This window comes from Rhodnius prolixus, unplaced genomic scaffold (genome assembly GCF_049639745.1).
Source record: "Rhodnius prolixus isolate KJV_2025 unplaced genomic scaffold, Rpr scaffold_16, whole genome shotgun sequence".
NCBI lineage: Eukaryota > Metazoa > Arthropoda > Insecta > Hemiptera > Reduviidae > Rhodnius > Rhodnius prolixus.
Window position 1 is genome coordinate 1850772 of NW_027411616.1, and position 20041 is coordinate 1870812.

The following is a 20041-nucleotide window of genomic DNA, read 5'->3' on the forward strand; positions in this document are numbered from 1 at the left end:
AATCGTTCTACAAAAGTGGTATTGAAATGTTAGAGCGGCGCTGGAATGATTGCGTTGTTCTTGATGGAAATTACGTTGATGAATAAAGCTAATTTTGAACAAAAAAAAAAGTGTTTTCTTTGTTAGGCCTAAGACTTTTCAGCCCATGTGTTATGTTATATTTTTAAAATTGTGTAATTTTAATTTTGCTAACAATTTGAATGTAGGTTCCTCTTGATCTTGAGGTCCTAGGCTGAAGCCTAGTTAGCCTATAGGAAAATCCGGCCCTGATTACAATATAATGAAAAGTTATTTGTCTTTGTTTAAGGGGGAAATTGGGCAGATGTGTGAAGAAAAAATAGAATTAGAAGAGCTTTTGCAGTAAAAATTATTCTTTGTAGTTGAATCCACCTCTAGTTTACCCTTGTTTTACGGTTTATACGATCTGGTTTGAATCAACTGAATGCTGATTAAAAGGCGTAACCAAATTTATCAAATGCATCATTCGTCAGTTTTATGTGCACTTTTACAGTAGAATAATTTTATTGGAGGGGGCACATGGAAAGTTAAATCCGAAAGCAATTGGAATTCTTTAAGGATTTTAAAGTTTTAGTTGGATTCTAATCTAAAAAAAAAGTTATATAAGAAACGAAATCATTTTTATGTTAGTATAAAATAATTTTAATATATTATGAATTTAAATATCTGTTAAGATAGAATTTCATAGGTATTATCTGTACATCTGAAGGTTGGCAATAATAGTGACCTTGTTTATTTGTTCTTATAAGAACTAAATAAAAAAAACATGATTGGAGTTACGAAAGTTTATGGAATAGTCAGTACAAATTAGGTAGCAGATCAGCAGTAGGAACTAGATTTTGCTAGGTAATGTTATTGTAAGATCATTTCGTGCAACGTTAGTGATGTACTCGTTATTGTACCTAGTTAATGAAAAGCCGGTTGATAGGAGAACTTTTATAAATCCATTTAATAACAGACCATGGATGTTAGAAAAAGGAGCTGCTCTAGCTACAACAAATGCCAATAAATCTAGTGGGAACAAGGCATTAAAAGGAATCATTGCTGGTATGTTCAAATAAATTTAATATAATAAAACTTCACAAAAAGATTATGTTGATTTTTAAACAAGGCCATTTTATGTATTTATTTTAATTGTGACAATCTTGTACAAATTATTGCACAGTTCATAAAGAATTGTTTAGCTCTATAGGATAGAATTAACTTAAGTGATTAAAATCACAAAAGTGATTTTAAGCATTTTATTCAAACTGTATTTATAGACACAGTTCAACTTTCTTACTCTGTATATAGTATATACTATATACAGGGTGATCCATTTAAAACGCACCAATCGCTTATAACTTTTTAGGAAAGCGGAATTTCGAAAAAACCCATGAAGTAAACTATATGTTTTATTCCACAAAACGATAAAATTGTAACTTTGATCATAAATATCTCGACTAATATTAGGGTTATCAAAACGAGGTTAACGTCATTTTTCACAGTTTTTTTATGTAGTTTTCATAATCATTATCAAAACCAGTGGTCCTTATATAACCCCAATCGGGTTTTTGGCCGTATCTCCGCCAAAAATGAAGATACAGCATCGGGGGTGGTAAATTTGAAAAGTAGGCTAAAAAAAACATATAGTTTACTTCATGGGTTTTTTCGAAATTCCGCTTTCCTAAAAAGTTATTAGCGATTGGTGCGTTTTAAATGGATCACCCTGTATATATAGTATATATACTAGTATATACTATAGTGTATATATATATATATATATATATATATATATATATATATATATATATATATATATATATTGCGAAACATACTGATCCCCCACTTCAACCAAACTGATTTTTACTGATTTCTGCACCAATGTTGATATATATGTATATCTTGACATAATCACGTGATTACAGCTTTAAACAGATAAGCGAATGTATTTGCTATATATTTCTCAAAAAACCTTAATTGCTTAAAAGACGAAAATATATACAGACATAAAAGTAATCCATACTTTGATAAAAATTAGCAATTTGACACTGGAAATTACTTGTTTTGATACATTGAAAATGTATGGTATTTTTTAAATTTACATTGTTCATAGAAGAAATAAAATTTTCTGAGGCCCAAAATGAACTAAGAATATGTAAAAAGATCGCAAGAAATTCAAAAAACTAGAGATGAATATTTCTGCTAACATTTCTAAACAATAATTAAAAATTACAATTTTTCCGTATAGTTTTTACTTAGTGTTATGTCGTAGTTCGTACTAGTTACATATGTACCTAGTATATTTAGAGACAGCCATGATTTTTCAAAAACTTCAATGAGAAAAAAAAAATCCAGAAACATTACTTGGAATCAGAATTTTAATAACTTTTTAAAGAAGGGGAAGGGAGCATATGGCTCTGGGGAGCGAAATAATCATGACCGCTGCTCTTCTCGCTTTCCATCATTTCCCTAGTCCAATTCCTGGCGTTAAGTACAGAAGTATGGATGATTACGTCGAAAAAGGAGCCTCTGATGTACCGCGCGCCCGATGGAGTAAGTAACTTTTCCTGACTAAAAAGGGCTTTTAATGACATTTGACCACCCTAAAAAGCCATCGTAAGTGTGCAAGAGGGGTGGTAACCTTGGTAAATCTTAGAGTGGTGTTCTGGCTTTTGGGAATGCTTATTCCAGTTTGCCGGCTTTTTTCTTTTCTTGTGACTTCCCAAGAAAGCCTAGGTGGTTATGTATGTTGAACGGGAGATGTTTTTCCTGAACGAATTAGTGATGAGTGTTTAGGCCATCTGTTCGGGATTTCCCAAGAGATTCTAGATGGTTATCAGGATTGGAGGGTGTATACAAACCTTAGGACACTTCCAATTTTTTAATTTGGAGTTCAATTCAAGAATATCTGGGGGTAGGGTGTGGGACATCAGGGCTGATTGTATCGGGCTATCGGTTTTTTTCTGTGAATGCCGAAGGCGTTGTGGGGTTGGTACCAGGATACCGGATTTATCTCTAACTGGGTCTTGGAGAGCCTAGACGTTACTTAATGTAGCTTGAGATCAATAGAGGGAAAGGATGGTGTAATTCCAGGAAGTAGGTACCACTAACTGCCACCTCCTCTTTTTCTTTCTTAAACTTCCTTAGAATTCCTGAGTAAGTTGTTTCAATCACTTGGAAGTGATTCATTTCCGGGTATCACCTGGCACAATTAGATGTAATAAGTGCAGAATACCCCTCATTAAAAAAGTACCTAAAGATAGCACACAAATCACAACAAATAGGCGAACTTAATACATTTACGAGCGTACCACGGGCATAAAGTCACAAATACTGGACAGTCCTCACAATATTAAGAAAAAAGAATGCAATAATATGAATAACATTAGAAGAACGTATACAAGACATCAGAACATAAACAGCTTTTCATTCACAACAAACAAACTTGTTTTCAACAAGCAACCTTAGAATTATGGACAGAGATGACGACAAAAATAAAAGTAATGTATTACCTAACATTAGAAGAAGCAAGAGTTAAAACTTTAAAAAATTTATTTACATAGATGTAAATCAAATAAACTTCAGATTAAAAAAGATAAGCCCTATACTTACTTCAACGGAAGCAATGAAGAGAGTGTACGTCAGCATTTGTTTAAAAAAAGTATTGAATGCCAAACCAATGAATTAATGAATTTTTAAAAAACAATGAAAGGTCAACCAAAAAAACGACAAACAACATATTGTGGTAAGATTATCTTAACAATACCAAAGTTGAAGAAAGTTTGCCGGTTATAATTGTAATAAATGTAGTAAGAGAAATTTTACATTTTGGTTTTGTTGTTAAAGGAGGAATAACTGGTGGTATAGAAATATGTATCACATACCCTACAGAATATGTAAAAACGCAACTTCAGTTGGATGAAAAAGGAGGGACCAAACAATATACTGGAATAATTGATTGCGTGAAGAAGACAGTGAAAAAGCATGGTTTCTTTGGTCTTTACCGTGGCCTCAGTGTTCTCGTATATGGATCTATACCTAAATCAGCTGTTAGGTAAGTTAAATTTAAGGTATCAAACTAAACAAAGTTTTGCAAAATTACTTAATGCACTTTTTATCAATGGTGCTAACATCGGCTCTTTAAAGTATTTGTTACCCATTTCTCGCAACTTGAAAATGTCTTTAACTTCAGTAAGTCCTTTGTAGATGATATCTTCATGGCAATCATAACAAAGAAAGTAATTTGCTTCCTATAGTGTTATAGTTGCTTAGAACGGGATATATTAACGGTCTGCCCGACCAATTATCTCAGGTGATATGCGAATATCACTTCTACTTTTCTTACTCCTGTAAGTACTGAAATCGCAGTTTAATTTTGCCTTCCTATTTTATTCGAACCGTTTTCCCGAAAAATTGTTTGGATTCTTTGGGGACTGCAACTCTAAGCATTATTTTAAAAGCACTCTCCAGTGGTAGTTACGGTTCCGACTTAATAGCATATCAAGATGTAATGAAAGTATTGCTTATTCCAAATGTTAAGAAAATCTGTAAAGCAGATATGTAACTTCCGAAGAGACAAAAAGGAAAATCAATCCAAAAGGTACAAAAATCTTAACAAAAACTTACAGTTTAAAAACTTAAGTATAAGGGTTGATTAATAGACAAAAGGTCCACAAATCAGCAAATACCATCACTTCATTAATACTTAATTGGTACAAGTAATGTTACTGCATTAACTTATCATTATTTTATAGAATTTATTATATGTCACAGATCCTTATGCTGTCTATTTTCATGTGCAATATATTTGTTTAAGTAGCAAAAAATTTAACTTATATTGATTGTAATATATATTAATCTACAATAAATAAACAACTAATTACAGGTTAAAAATATAAAAAGGAAACAAAAATTATGAAGCTAAAAATTCATAAACTTTTTAAAAAAAATTCTGACACCAAAATACATCAATGAATTTGTTTATTATATTAATTTATTTTTATTCAGAAATAAAAATTGACGGTTTAAGTTCATTCTCCGATTAAAGTAGTTGTTACATTATGTAGTAGTCAACCATTAAAAATACGTAATAATTAATCTGGCTTTATATTAAATAATACACGTAGTTTTCTTTAATTAAATTCAATTATATGAAGGTAAAATTTTGGTGGTTTTTCAATTCCTTCAAATTTCAACACTTTATATATCTTTTTGTATTGTTCTGCTTTTCATGAATTCTTTACCGAATTGTAGAGAAAAGTAAGCTCTATAACTGGTATAAATAGCAATGATTTATTGATAGTAGTTATTGAGATTTTTAAGATTAAATTTTGGATGTTTTTCCAATCGTTCCAATTTGTAACGTCTACCTAATACCTTTTCGTATTGAATCGTTTTAAATAAATACTTCACATAATTTTAGAGAAAAGTAAACTCTATAACTGGCATTAATTGTAATGTTATAGTGATAATAGTTAATGAGATATAGAAGATTAAATTTTGGAGGTTTTATAAATAGTTCATATTTCGAACCTCTCTATCTCTTTTCGTATTATTCCGATTTTTATGAATTCATTACCAAATTGTAGAGAATAGTCTGCTCAATAACTGGTACAAATAGCAATGTCCTAGTTATTATGCATAATGAGATATGGAAGGTTAAATTTTAAATAAAAGATGTAGCTGTTGTTGGTTTCAACGCTGAATACAGTTAAAGAGAGACGTTTGCCCCACGTAAGTAAGGCCCCTTCTAAAACTATTAATTTTAATTACTTTGTAAATCTTAGCCCGATTTAAGTTAAAGTTTGCCAACAAGTTAGGATTTTTCTAGTTGACATTGAAGTGCTATTTTGGTCTTACACTTAGGAAGGGATCACTGCAATCGTTTAGTTTATTGACGCGTGATCCGATTTATATGAATGAGTAAATCAAATGAATGAACAAATTCGATACTAATTTCCATGTGGATGTAGCTTTTGTGGGTCTTGATGTCTATAACATTAGAAAGACAGTTTGCCCCACTCAAGTAAGGCCTCTTTTAAAATCTTATTTATAATCTTCGCCCGAATTTGATTAAATTTGGCAGAAAGAAGTGGTTCGAGCTTTACTGCGTTACATTAAAGAGGCATCTTACTCTTACAGCTATTAAATAGTGTCGATGGTGATATCCGCGTTCGGAATAGTTTTGCGATCTCTCAAAAAAAATTTGCGCGACCTATTTCGTTAACAGAGCACTAATTATGCAGATTTAGAGGCCTACCCTGCGATGGAAGCAGCTTTACCATAACTTCCATCAGTATTTTAATGAAACTAAAGATTGTCTGAATAACGATCAGAAATAAAGAATCTGTTCCATTAGTTGGTTCATAACCTGTCCTTGGCAAACACAAAAGGACTGGGAACGTCCTTTATAGAAAATAGCTGCGGAGGGCATACGATAGATTCCTTAAGACAATTTCAGTAATCAAACCAACCAACTGGCTCCTTACATAGCATAGTAGGTTCCTAAATATGTCACTGAGTGGGGTTATTCATCCTGGGAACTCTTCGTTAGCTTGCCAGAATGAGGAGGACACATTCTGTTTGATTGCTGTAGCAAGGCTTTCCTGATAATCTATACAAAATTTGTTACGAGAAAAACTCGTATAACATCCTCTTTGTAAAGGGCAATTTTTTTTCCCAAATTACTAATTTATTATGTACGAGCTGCGTTTTCAGTATTAAAAACCTGCATATAAATTACACAAATGAATGGCGCTAAAACGTGACTTAAAAGCATTAAAATCAGTTTTCTCCGAAGGAAGTGGTTGTCAGAAAATTGATGCTTTAATATAAAATTTGTTATTTAAATTTATGTTTATATTTTTAATAGATTTGGAGCGTTTGAAACATTCAAACAAGCAAGCCTAGATGAACGAGGAAATTTATCACTTTATGCTAGAGCCTTGTGTGGTTTGGGCGCTGGAATTGCTGAAGCAATATTTGCTGTTACCCCAATGGAAACAATAAAAGTGAAATTTATCAATGACCGACGAGCAGTGGAGCCAAGATTTAAAGGCTTCTTTCATGGCGTGTCACTTATCGTCAAGGAACAAGGTATTTTATGTTATGATGTGTAATTTCGCTTATAAGTTATATTCAGTCTATTCTGATTTTCTATAAACTTCGTTTACTAAGTACACACATAATTCTATCATTTTTTATTAATAATCAATTAAATAATTTAATTATTAAATTTTGATTTTTTTTCATATTTTAGATTTTTTTTTTGTGGGGGAGAGTTTTCTGCAAAGTTTTCTGTTTCATCTATCTAAATATTGGGTTGTCCGGAAAATGATGCAGGATTTGATGTTTTCTTTAAAATACCCCCTTCAAATAGTAAACTGTTTATATTTGTTGGACTTATGACTTTTATAAATGTAAACACTTATTAATCCTCTTTCAAACAAAAATGTTTGTTTACCTCTGTACCATTTTGCTACTTGGAAATAATTGAGTCTTTACTTAGATGTCAAAGCGTGATTTTCGCATAATTTTGTTTTACGAGTTCAAACTCGGCCGAAACGGGGCCCACACGGCCAGAAATATCAACTGTTCAACGGTGGTTCCAGAGATTTCGAGAGGGAGACTTGAGCCTTGAAGACAAAGAAGGCCGTGGAAGAAGTTCTGCCCTTGTTGACAAAGTTCTCCTAGCTTTGGTGGAAGAAAATCCCAAAACAACTGTTCGAGAACTGGCAGAGAAACTCGAAATCAGCAAATCAACCATCGATGACCATCTCAAGGCGATTGGGAAAGTGAAAAAGCTTGAAAGTTGGGTTCCTCACCCATTAAACGACCACCAAAAAGATCAGCGGTATGAAATTTTTTGCTGCACTTCTTTGCAGAAACAACTGCGATCTTTTTCTGTCCAGAATTGTGACTTGCGATGAAAAATGGATCCTCTACGGCAACAGCAGACGCTCTGGACAGTGGCTTGACAAAGGAGAAGCAGCACGACATTTTCCTAAGCCCCCCAAAAAAATCATCAAAAAAAGGAAGAGGCGAAAAGTTACCCACACGTTGGCAGAAATGTATAGAATAGAAAGCAATGGACTATTTTGATTAATAAAAACAGTTTTAAATCATTAATGTTTATTTTTTTCTTTTAAAACCATAATCCTGCATTATTTTTCAGACAATCCAATAATTTCAAGCAAAGTAAAAAGTATTAGAATTCCGAGATTCTAGTTTAAAAGGGCGATCATTTCTTTTCTTATTAAAAATGGTTCCACCGTTTTTTTGTTTTTTCTTGATTTGAAATTCTAACTGCACTGTTACCTACTCTTCTAGGTTCTCTAAATCTACTCTTTTAGGGTATTGCAACCATAAGCCCCCCTCTAAAAAGTGATAAACAGAGCAATGTTAAGTTCTGTCAGTTCGCAATTTATTTTTATTATTATAATTGATTATTATTATATTTATTAATATACATTTTAAAAGTGAAGCAGAATTTTTGAATCTTTGAGAGAAGTATCAATATGAAATAAAATTTTCAAAATTGCGTTTTCATCGGATTTTCTCATTGTATTCATTATAAGTACAGGCAGAAGAAGATAGAGCTCGCTCAAAAGTATTGTAATCCGCCAAAAGGAAATCATGAGAGCGTTTTATTACAAATTGTTTATTATGGTTCCTTCTATAGGTGTACGAGGGGTGTACCAAGGTTTAACACCTACGATCTTGAAACAAGGAAGCAATCAGGCCATAAGATTTTTTGTCATGGAAACACTTAAAGATAAATACAGAGGCGGAGATCCAGAGAAGCATGTACCAAAATTTGTAAGTATTATTTATTTATTCATTTATTTTAACGGAGTTGGTATGATCATGAGAACATGAAAATAGTTATACAGGGTGAACCAGTAAGTATTGTCCATAGGCCTACTGTGTGTAAAGTGGAGTTCAATGACGTATTGGCCAACTTCATTTTTTCCACTGTTCTTGAGTGACGTCACTTTAATTTTTTTTCCAAAATCGTTACTTTTTTCCAATAAAAATATTATTACACTGAAAGTTTTAGTCCGAATTCGATTCTGATGACACGGTTAGAAAGACACGGTTAAAAAAAAAATTCTGATCAACAGTGTAGTTGTGTGTGAAATTGTAATTTGGAGTAAGTACATTTGAATTTTTGTTTATAAAAATAGTACTTGTTTAAAATATTTCCCAACATTTTCTCAAATATTTCAGAGAGATCAGAAGTAATTTATTTTTTTTTAAGTGCAATTTGTAACCTTTTACTTCCTTATTTTAAGACAATCTACTTTAAAAATTGACTACAGCTCCATCCACAAGAGTTTAATGAATTAAACAACTTGATAACTAACACTCTTGAGTGCTCGTGAACACGTTTTCTTGTAAAACAAACGTAACTTCTCATACGAAGATAAAAGGAATCCTGGAAAGTGATATACCGTTTGAAAGCCCATTAAACAAGGAAATTTTTATAAAAAAATGCCAGCACCTAGGTTGGATAATGATCACATAAGGGCCTAATGAGTTTTCTTAAAAATTTCGATTACTTTTATTTTTCCAGCATTCGGAGGAAGATTGAGGCTGTTTGGAGAATTACTTATGCTTCGAAATTGTATCAATTTTTTGAAAATTTATCTGTCTTTCTAACCGTGTTATCAGAATCGAATTCGGGCTAAAACTTTCTAAGTAATAACATTTTTATTGGAAAAAAGTAATGATTTTGGGAAAAAAAATTAAAGTGACGTCACTCAAGAACGGTGGAAAATATGAAGCTGGCCAATACGTCATTGAACTCCACTTTAGATGTACTCCACACCGAAGGCCTATGGACAATACATACTGGTTCACCTGTATATTGAAAAGTAAGTAAAAATACTCTTGAATACTACAAAGTTAAGGCTGCGCTCGTGAAGTAATTGAACTCTCGCATTAAATTTTTTTTTTTTATGTTGTTCACTTCTTTGTTTATCCTAGCAGTGGTAAAAGTTTATAATTGAAGAAAGTCCATACGAAAATGTTGCTTTATTCTCGACCTCTTGAAAATTGTCAGATTTTTTAATTGTGAAGGGTTTGCCAGTAAATAATAAAAATTATTTGATTATTGTTTATTCAGTCATCTTGAGGGCTCGGTAAATGAGAAATGAGTAAATAAATAGGTATGGAGAGCACACTTGTCTGTTTTGATAGTGTACGATATTGTTGATCGAAACGTCGGTGAAGTTGTCTATCCTAATAATGTCTCTAGAACAAAACATTGCTATGCATATCGTATGTTTGAAACTGTTTTAACTTAAGAATTTACAATTTTTTTTTTGACGATTTTTTTCTTGAAGTTGTGAAATTCGCCTTATAACACGAACCGGGGTGAGGCGCCAGGGTAGCCTAGCGGTTAGAGGCGAGACCTGGGTTCGATTCCTGGTCTTAGGCGTTGGATTTAATTAATGGTTAATAAAAGAAATTTATAGTAAAAGTATGTTTGCTTGTCGCCTCCGTCCACGACACCTAAGTGGTAGTTGAAAGTAAAGCTCGCCTAAAAAATAGGCAGTTTCTTACTTTACTACATGAACCGGGGTTTTTTAGTATCCGTTGGTTCTTAACTTCTGAGAATGTAGAACACGTAGAAAGATACTAGCGCATATGTTATAATTTTTTTTTTTAAGAATATTTTTGAAATAAAAAGATTATTTACTAAAAACATTTTAATTATTTGATAAATAAATACATTTATTTACGTATTTAAAAATATCTTTAGTTTACATCTGTGGCAACTTATGCAAAGAATGGATTGCACAGTTATCAATCTAAATCTATTTGTTTGTCATGTGTAATTGATTAAAAGTCTAATTTTGATTATTACTTTCAAACTAAAATTATCTTGGTATTTACTGGTTGCAGAAAAAATGCATTAGGTATTTTTGATCATTAAGTACATATCCCCTTTTTGTCATTAGTATGGCATTGCTGACAGTTTTTTCCAAGTCATTTCCTCAAGAAATTCCAGGATCAGATAAGGTTCTAGGTAGAAGATTTCCTTTTCGAACATTTGTTTTTCTTAACTTTCTCAAAGAAAGATACAATCCCAGAAGGAATTGTGCGTCAGAAGGAAGATAAGTGATTTGGAATCAACATCTCCTTACCAAATCTGTAGAACCTTATCTCGTACCCTCCGAATCTGTGACGCCCCTTCAGTGAATCGAATCTATAAAAAAAAGAGTCGTATTTATAAAAAAAAAAGAGTTGATAAGCCTTTCATATCATGGATTAAGTCATTTCACTATCCCTGTCGCAAGCATTCCTTGATTTCTGCTCATATCATTGTGAAGACCAAAGCAAACCCTCACTATTTGGGCACTGAAAGTTTTTTTTTTAATGACAGCCTGGCTTCTGCGGATAGAATCGAATAGGGTTACTGTGGACACTTCAGAGACATTCCATAGGTTACGTGAAGTAAAGTAATTGCCTAATTTTTCAGGCGGACTTCACTTTCAACTACCAATTAGGTGTCGTGGACGGAGGCGACTAGCAAACATATTTTACTGTAAATTTCTTTTATTAACCATTAAATAAAATCCAAGGCCTAAGACCGGGAATCAAACCCAGTACCACAATAAATATTAGCTTTACAGGTCTCGCCTCTAACCGCTCGGCTAACTTGGCGCCTTGGAAACATCCAGGATACACACCATCAATAAAGAACTCAGAGAATACAACAAAAATGAACTGTGTAAATAACTGTATAAATAAATTCTGTTATCAAAAGCACAGTGATCAAAATACTTCTATCCTGGACTTCTGCCGAATTCTCGCATTCCGATGTTGTAGTGGGGTACTAGTCTGGACTAAATCTACGAGTTTATCGGAGGCATGATTCCGAGAAAATGGCTATCAAGGTCACAAGACATCGCAAGAGGTTCGCAAGCTTGTTTAACCTTGAAGCTTACGCGCTAGATCCAGTCCCTTTTTATTTGATGGTGGTATTGGATACCAAGTGTTGTACTGATAAATTTATGTTCTTTAATACTAGACAAAGTGGATACTCCACTCTTTCATGATACTGATTGTCTTAAAGCTGAATTTCTTCTCTGATTCTCTCCTAAGGGAGTTTCAGGTTTGAGAATCGCATTCAGAGAATCTATTGACAGGTAGAAGTGCACCTATTACTTTCGATAACTCCCCTAGTTGATTTGTTTTTTATTTATTTGATTTATTTTTGCATTTTTGTGCATTAGCCAGTTTTTTTTATATTTCAGGTTGTTGGAATGTTTGGAGCTATAGCTGGTGCAGCATCTGTGTTTGGTAACACTCCAATAGATGTAGTTAAGACAAGAATGCAAGGACTAGAGGCATCCAAGTATAGTGGCACTTTGGATTGCTTTATTCAGATATGGAAAAATGAAGGCTTTTCAGCGTTAGTATATTCAATTAAAATTTTATATATATATTTAATTCCTGAGACAAGAATCTCATGTTTTCTTTAGTTTTTGGAAAAATACCAAGTGACAGACAGACAAACATACGATAAAATTCATGAAATCCCTCAGAAATTAAAATTTCTCCAAAAATTGTACCTCAAATTTGAAAAATAGCAATGGAGTGTTTTACTGTTGAGAAAACCTGCTGATTTCGAATCAAGAATCAAAGAACGCAGTGGTCGGTAGAATAAAAAACTCGCGTAACAATTTTGACACAAATTCGCACGTTTTGTTTCGTTAGCAGACTAGGATTCCAGTATCTAAAACATGTGCTGAAATGACATATAAGCTCAGTCAACTTCAAATTAATTGAATAAACAGAATTTTATAAAATTAACAATTAAAATTGCTACAGACAAAAACAATAAAGAAACTTATTTTTAGTTAAACTTTTTTTAACATTCTTTAAAGATGTTTTCTAATGTATTTGTTTCTTATTTGCATATTATTTCTATATTGCTTATTTATAAATTAGTTTAAATAGCATTTTTGTATTAAAGAAGACTATAAATTTGCCGAAACGTCAGTGAAAAAGAAGTATATTAATTTTTTTTTTTTAACCGCTTCTCAATATTTAAAAAAATAATTCATCTAATATTAATAATTAGACGCTTTGGGTTTAATCCGTTAACTTGAAATGCGCCTTTAAGATGAATTTTTCTAGTATTTTCGTGATTTTCTCTAACAATTTTCTGTAAATTTTGTATAATAGTTGAACCCACAAAAAAGCCTATTAAGTTTATTTGAAACGTTTTCCCTCCTAAAATTAATTTTTTGAAAGAACATTGCAAGTACTGCTGCTACACAGTAAATTGATTTTTAAAGCATTGATAGAACCTTAACAAAAACCTACAGTTTCAAAAGTTAAGTATAAGGGTTGATTAGACGCCAAAAGGTACACAAATCAACTAGTCCCTAACATTTCATTGATGCTTAATTGATATCGTTTAAGTAATTTTACTGCATTAACTTTTCAGTGATATTTTTTTAGAATTTATTAGGTGTCCCAGACCCTTATGCTGGCCAGGTTATTCAAAATAACTTTTTTGCTATTCTAATTATATGTACATTACATCTTCGTAAATAAATAGGCTTTATTTTAACTCTAGTTCACATTATTCTTCTATAGTGTCTTAGGGAGGTTGGCAAGAAATAAGGAATTTTCCCTAAACTTATGTATTGGATATATGCTACCATAGCGCACCCTATTTTAGCCAATGGCTGTATTACGTGGTTTAATGCCACTCGGCAAAAGACACTTTGTAATGGTTTGCAACGCGTCCAATGGCTAGCATGTTTATTGGGGTATTGCAGAGTACCCTACTGCTGCTCTGGAATTTATGTTACGGCTTCCTCCCTTGGATATTTTTCTCAGGGGGAGGCTCTGATGGCCACGCCTAGGCTTGAGAGTAATGGCACGTGGGCTTTAAAGAACTTTCTCGGTCGGAAAGGCAGGCTTTCTAGTTATGCTGACCTGGCCTGGGAAGATGAAAAGCATATTGCGGTGCTCTCCATGCCGGGGGACTCTCTCCCTTTGTCTCTAGACTTTCGTAGGAATTACGGGGTTCGGATTCAGGCAAGGGATGAGGCTTGCAATTCAGCTGTCGAGTTACCAATAAACGGCATTTCTGTTTTTACGGATAGCTCATTGATGGATAGGGTTGGTGCTGGCCTGTGCATCTGGGGACCTCAGTTCGGGCTCAGATAGGAACGCACCAGCCTTGATCTTAGTCATTATGCATCTGTTTTTCAGGCGGAGTTGGCTGCCATTGAGATGGTTACCTTACTTTGCTGGAAGGGATTTGCCAATACTGATATTAGGTTCTTCACGGATAGCCAGGTTGCAATCATAGCTCTGGCTTCGCCTAGTAAGAACCAAATTTCGGTTAATTCTTGCCATGCTGCTCTCCACTTATTGGGGGCTTTGAATACTGTTTCGGTGGCTTGGGCCCATGGTCACTCCGGGATTCTGGGTAACGAAATTGCTGATGAAACAGCAAAGGAAGGAGCTGTGTTGATTTCAATGATTCCGCAGCCCATTATTCCTGTATCCTATCGTCGTTGTAAAACAGAGGTGGAACAGTGGATTTTGAAGGAACACCGGAAACGAGGGAGATCTCGAACTGACTGCCGTCAGGCTAAGGAAATTCTTGGTCTGTCGAAAACGGCTGTGGTTTATTATTGAACGGCTGCTTCAGCAGGTCCCGGATCCGCCAGTTCGTTCAGGTGTTGAATGCACATGCGTATATAGCGTTATCGTCTTTTTAAATGATAACTTGCCCAGTCGCCAGTTTGTGCTGGCTGTGGTGAGGCCAATGAGACTGCGCAGCACTTTGTAGGGGAGTGTGCTGATTATTCCAAAACTAGATTCCTCGTCTTCGGGAGGTTAAATGTTTCCGTCCCGGAGATTGTGACATCTGTTAAGCTTCATGAACTTTCTAGGACTATTTAGTGTACTGGGCAATTGAGTTGCCATGTTTCCTAGTGTCCTGTTGCTACTCTATCAGTTTATTGTATTGACATCTGGCAATTTTTAGCCGTATTTATTGGTTTTGAAATCCAAGTGTTGGTGATGGGTGAGCGGGGAACAATGGGCATTTTGGATTGCCAGCCTTCCTTCCTCCTTATGGAGGGAACGCTCTTTGTCACAATCTAATCTAAATTATTTTTCTGATTTATCTTTATGATGGCTTTTAATACATATAATTGTGGGCAGAACATCTGGATTAAGAATGTAATTGAAGAAAACTATATTATTTAATATTCAACAAGATTAATTATGACCTCTTATTTTTAACCCTTGACTACTACGTAAAATAAAGTAACAATCAATTTAATCGTAAAATGAACAAAAACCGACGATTTTTATTTAAAATAAATGAATAAATAAAATAAACAAAATCATTGATGTATGTTGGTGTATGCATTTTTTTTTAATTTTTTAGCCTCATAAATTTGTTTGATTTTTTATAACGTTTTTCTTTTTAACATGTGATTAATAATTTGATTATTAAAAGAAAGTAAAGTAATCGCCTATTTTTTCAGGCGGGCTTAACGCCCAACTACCAATTAGGTGTCGTGAACGGTGGCGGAAGCTCTTACTTTACTATAAACAGTTTTTCTAACAAATAAAAAGCAATTATTCACGGAATTCGAACTGGGGATGCCCCACTTACAAAGCTACGCTTTTGACCACTAGGCCAACACCCGCCCATAGTTTGATTATTATATTATAGATTAATGATATTACAGACATTCTAAGTTATATAGTGTGTTTCTTGAACAAATATTTTGTAGATGAAAATGGCCAGCATTAGGGTCTGTGACATCTAATATATTCTAAAAAATATTATTGAAAAGTTAATGCAGTAAAATTACTTAAATGATATCAATTAAGCATGAATGAAATGTTGGGTACTAGCTGATTTGTGTATCTTTTGGCGTTATAATCAACTCTTATACTTAACTTTTTAAACTGTAAGTTTTTGTTAAGGAGCTTTTGTACCTTTTGGATAGATTTTTTTTTGTCTATTCTGCAAAGTTACATATCTGCTTTGCAAATATTCTCAACATTTGGAATAATGAATACTTTCGTAATAATCTGATATGTTGTTAATAACCACTAGAGAGATCTTTTAAAAGAATGCTTATAGTTGGGGTCCTCAAAGAATCCACACACACACACACACACACATACACACACAAAATATACTTGGGAAAACGTTTTGAATAAAATAGAAAGGTATTTGTATGTAAATAGCAAAATTAATCTGCGATTATTGTAATTCCTTTTAAGAGAAGTAAAAAAAATTAAACTGTGATTGCAGTATTTCTCCCTAAAAGCCAAAGAGAAATTATACATCAAATACGCACGATGGCAGAACTTCCTCTTAGTAGGTGTAAGAGAGGGATAGCACTTAAATGTCATTCAGTAAAAAAACCACTTCTTCCTGCCAAATTTTATCAAAATTGGTCGAAGGTTATTGATAATTAAGAGAAGAGGGGCCTTACTTAAGTAGGGCAAACCCCGTTTCTAATGTAGACGTCGAGATCCGCAAAAGCTGTATCCACATAAAATTTCGAATCGAATGATAATTCATTGACGTAAATCGGTTTACACGTCGATAATTTGAACGATCGCGGTACTTCCTCATAGTAGATGTAAGAGTATGGTGACACTTTAGAGTCACGTAGGGAAGCTTTATCGACTTCCTCGTGCTAAACTTTATCCAAATCGAACTAAGCATTATAGAAATATTAGTAATAATAGTTTTAGCCCTCAGAGGGGCCTCTGCCCTGACCTGCGTGGGGCAAACTCCTTTCCCATTCGATGTACAGCGTCGAGACCTATAAAAATGCAAATCTACATCACTTTTTGAACCAAATAACACTTCATTCAAGAAAACAGGTAAGCGCGTTTAGGCGCTACGTTGTTTACAAAAAAGGTAATAAGAAGAAAAACAAGAACATTTTCTGAAAATGCCTTTTTTGCTCATATTTAGCAACTTTTCTCCTGAAATGTATTAGATCTGGGTTGTTGCAAAAAAATTACAATTATAAAGGAGGATTCACCCTATATTATAAAAAAAAATTGGGAATTTTAACTTTAATAAGAAAAGAGGAAAAAAGTTGTCGAAGGGTGTAAGGGTGTTTTTCAACGTTACGCTTTTTCGTGCAGATTTTGACGATCAACCCTTATACAACTGTCCTGCCGGACAGTTTTAATACGAAGTTTGAAGAACATCTGTCTCTGAAAAAGGGATTTCAATTGAATATTTCTGGTGCTTTGGAATTTTCTTGAAAATTTCTAGAAAAGACTACTACGATTTTCTCTGAATTTAAAACGGTATCTGCCCGAACATGAATGTGCATGCATTGTGAATTTTGTACTACATTTTTCGGTTTGTTTTGTATAGTCAATATGTAATATATAACAAATGATTTTATTTTACAGATTTTATAAAGGAACAATTCCTAGATTGTCACGTGTATGCTTGGATGTTGCCATTACGTTTATGATCTATGATACATTCATGGATCTTTTCAATAAAATTTGGAAATGAAGTCAGGTAATTTAATTTGTAATTAGAACGGAATATTCCTATAAACATACACCTACAGTTAGTATTTTACTTAATTTTCTATCTTTTGCAGTTTACTGAGCACATTTTACTGTTGTAAACTGGTTGTATTTAAAAGCAAAAGGACTGACAACGTTCCTAAACAAATCTCTTACTTTCATTCCAGTTCTTTCCATTTCTCGTATTACTTTAAGTTTTTTAAAAATTTCTGAATCGCTATTCATTAAGTTTTAACTGTAATAGCGCCAATATTTGTCTGTCATAAAAAAAAAAAAAAAAAAAATGGAGCGAGTGAGGGAAGAATCTTATAGTTAACTTCCTTGATTATTTCAAAAAATATTTGAATAATTGAAATCTGTTTTACAAATTGAATTTCATTTCTTAAAAATTTTAGAAATTATTATATTTTTAATAATTTTTTATTTTTTACATCAAGAGATAAAAGTAATTTTGAAATTATACTTAAACTATTTTTTTCTTTTATTAGAGATTTTATTTTTTATTTATCATAAAATTATTGTTTTAATATCAAACGGGGTTTTACAAAAATCTAGTTGGTTTTGTGTTACGATCTTTGAAATATATTTGCATTGTGTAGCTGATCTGTTGACCTTTTCTATTCAAGTTTATTTATTATTTTAACATTTTTTTCTTGGATGTCGTGATGAAAAATATCTTAATGGTAATAAAATTCTCATCTTGTTTATAATAACGGGAAGTGTGGTAACTAAGTCAGTGTGATAGCAGCACTTTAAGTGGAAGGCAAATCCAACACTGGATAGAATCACCGGAGACAAACATGCTATGCTGGATGAAATCACTCATATTATCCAGTATGGCGGATCCAACTATGTGTTTAAAATACAAACTTGTTCGTTTCAAAACGAACTTGTTTGAAATGATCATTATTTCATACTTTTGTGGTACAAAACTATGTGAAAGTAACTTCTTTTTTTTCTGTGCCGTTATTTTTGATGGGTTTTTAGGTTTCTGTATTAATTGGGACACGGAACTATAAAGCCTTGGGTAGACCTATATTAGCGAACTTAACTAATTCTACATACTAAGACTCCAGATACCACATTCGCAACTATTTCTACAAAATGAGACTCCCAGATACCGCATTCGCATTTAGGGCTATTCACTAACTTGATTTCGTTCAAGTTTTATGATTTATTAAAACTGCCCGGTAGGACAGTTGTATAAGGGTTAATCGTCAAAAACTGCACGAAAATGCGTAATGTTGTAGTTATTATTGTGACGTAAGGCTTAATTTCGTATAAAATTGCCTTTATTTCTCTTCCTTCCAGTAAAAACTAGGCAATAACTATGTGGCGAATTAGAAAATGTATAACGGCAGTTAAAGGCTTTTTTTTTCTTTTTTTCCCCACGTTTGTAGAAAATGGGCAGGAGTCAAATCGTCTTTTCAAAGGCAGTTTCGCAATTTCCGAAGCTGGCTTTGGAGAAAATAATAAATACTGTTAATTGATGTTTCTATTTTTATAATTGAGAATTATTTTGTATTAGAGATTAAGAACAAAAAAAAACAGTATATGAACAGCTAAAAAAATTTATGTAGACTGGGACCAAGCCCCATAAATGAATCCCATTAGATGCTTGGTATTAATATTTTACATGAATTTATTGATATGTTTATTTATTTATTTTATTAAGCAGTTATAAAATGAACCAGATTTATTTTAGTAATTGAAACTACTTACAAATATGTGCAAATTCTTATCCAACCTTCGGATTTAAAATTACTCGTTTACTTACCCTTTTTTTAATTTTAAACTTTTTTTGTTTTCAACTTTTTTTCTTTAATGTACCAAATATTTCCTTGAGTAAATGTGTTTACTTTATTTATATATACTTATAAATAAAAATACATAACATTTTAAAAAAGAAGGAAGAATGAAAAACATATATTGAGGATGCATTTTATGTAATAATGAATAGATGGTACTTTATCGTAGAATATGTTGGCCATGATCTGGGTAAACTTACATGTTGACGTACTTAATCTTTTTTAATCTTTAATTCTGTGGCTTGGTGCAAGAAGTGCCAATGTCCAAAAAGAAGGATTACGAGTGTACGTCCTCTTTGGTTTACCTGGAGGGGGGAAATATTGATGCTAAATTTTGACATTGGCACTAGTAAGTTTTAGTAACTCAGTTACTACTTTGAACTTGATTTCGGCACTCCTTGCAAGAAAAATTCTGATGGTTAATATATCAAACAGATTTTTTACTCATTTTTACCAAAATCTGACATTGGAACTTCTTGCACCAAGCCACAGAATTAATTTCTTAATATTTTTACACCATTCTTGGTGTTGAGGTAATGTATGTAATGTTTTTTGTTTTCGGTTGAAAAAGCGATTGCTTCATAGCAGTTTATTCTGTTGAATGGGCTATCAGGGTAGCCATTGTCGTATCTCAGAGAGAGTAGTGCAGAGGTTTGTTGGATACTGAC

General features: G+C 32.9%; 1 protein-coding gene across 2 annotated transcripts; it reads left to right on the forward strand.

Annotated features, from left to right (window-relative positions):
- Positions 1-756: 756 nt before the first annotated feature.
- Positions 757-17737, forward strand: sea (mitochondrial citrate transporter scheggia). 2 transcript variants are annotated; one of them, XM_074134545.1, is made up of 8 exons: positions 796-1065; positions 3564-3745; positions 3847-4054; positions 6872-7095; positions 8681-8817; positions 12264-12421; positions 17440-17554; positions 17640-17737. In XM_074134545.1, exons 2-7 carry the CDS (start codon positions 3706-3708, stop codon positions 17546-17548), a joined length of 876 nt encoding a protein of 291 aa, XP_073990646.1. In that variant the 5' UTR covers positions 796-1065; positions 3564-3705; the 3' UTR covers positions 17549-17554; positions 17640-17737. The 2 variants fall into 2 exon arrangements, with proteins under 2 accessions (XP_073990644.1, XP_073990646.1); XM_074134543.1 differs by lacking the exon at positions 3564-3745 and having other exon boundaries at positions 757-1065.
- Positions 17738-20041: the final 2304 nt, after the last annotated feature.

Bases quoted from the DNA above. Each gene is read 5' to 3' on its own strand.
- sea (XM_074134543.1), top strand. From the start codon at position 903: ATGTACTCGTTATTGTACCTAGTTAATGAAAAGCCGGTTGATAGGAGA. The intron at 7,096-8,680 runs GTATTTTATGTT...TTCCTTCTATAG, and splicing joins ACTTATCGTCAAGGAACAAG to GTGTACGAGGGGTGTACCAA. The intron at 8,818-12,263 runs GTAAGTATTATT...TTTATATTTCAG, and splicing joins AGAAGCATGTACCAAAATTT to GTTGTTGGAATGTTTGGAGC.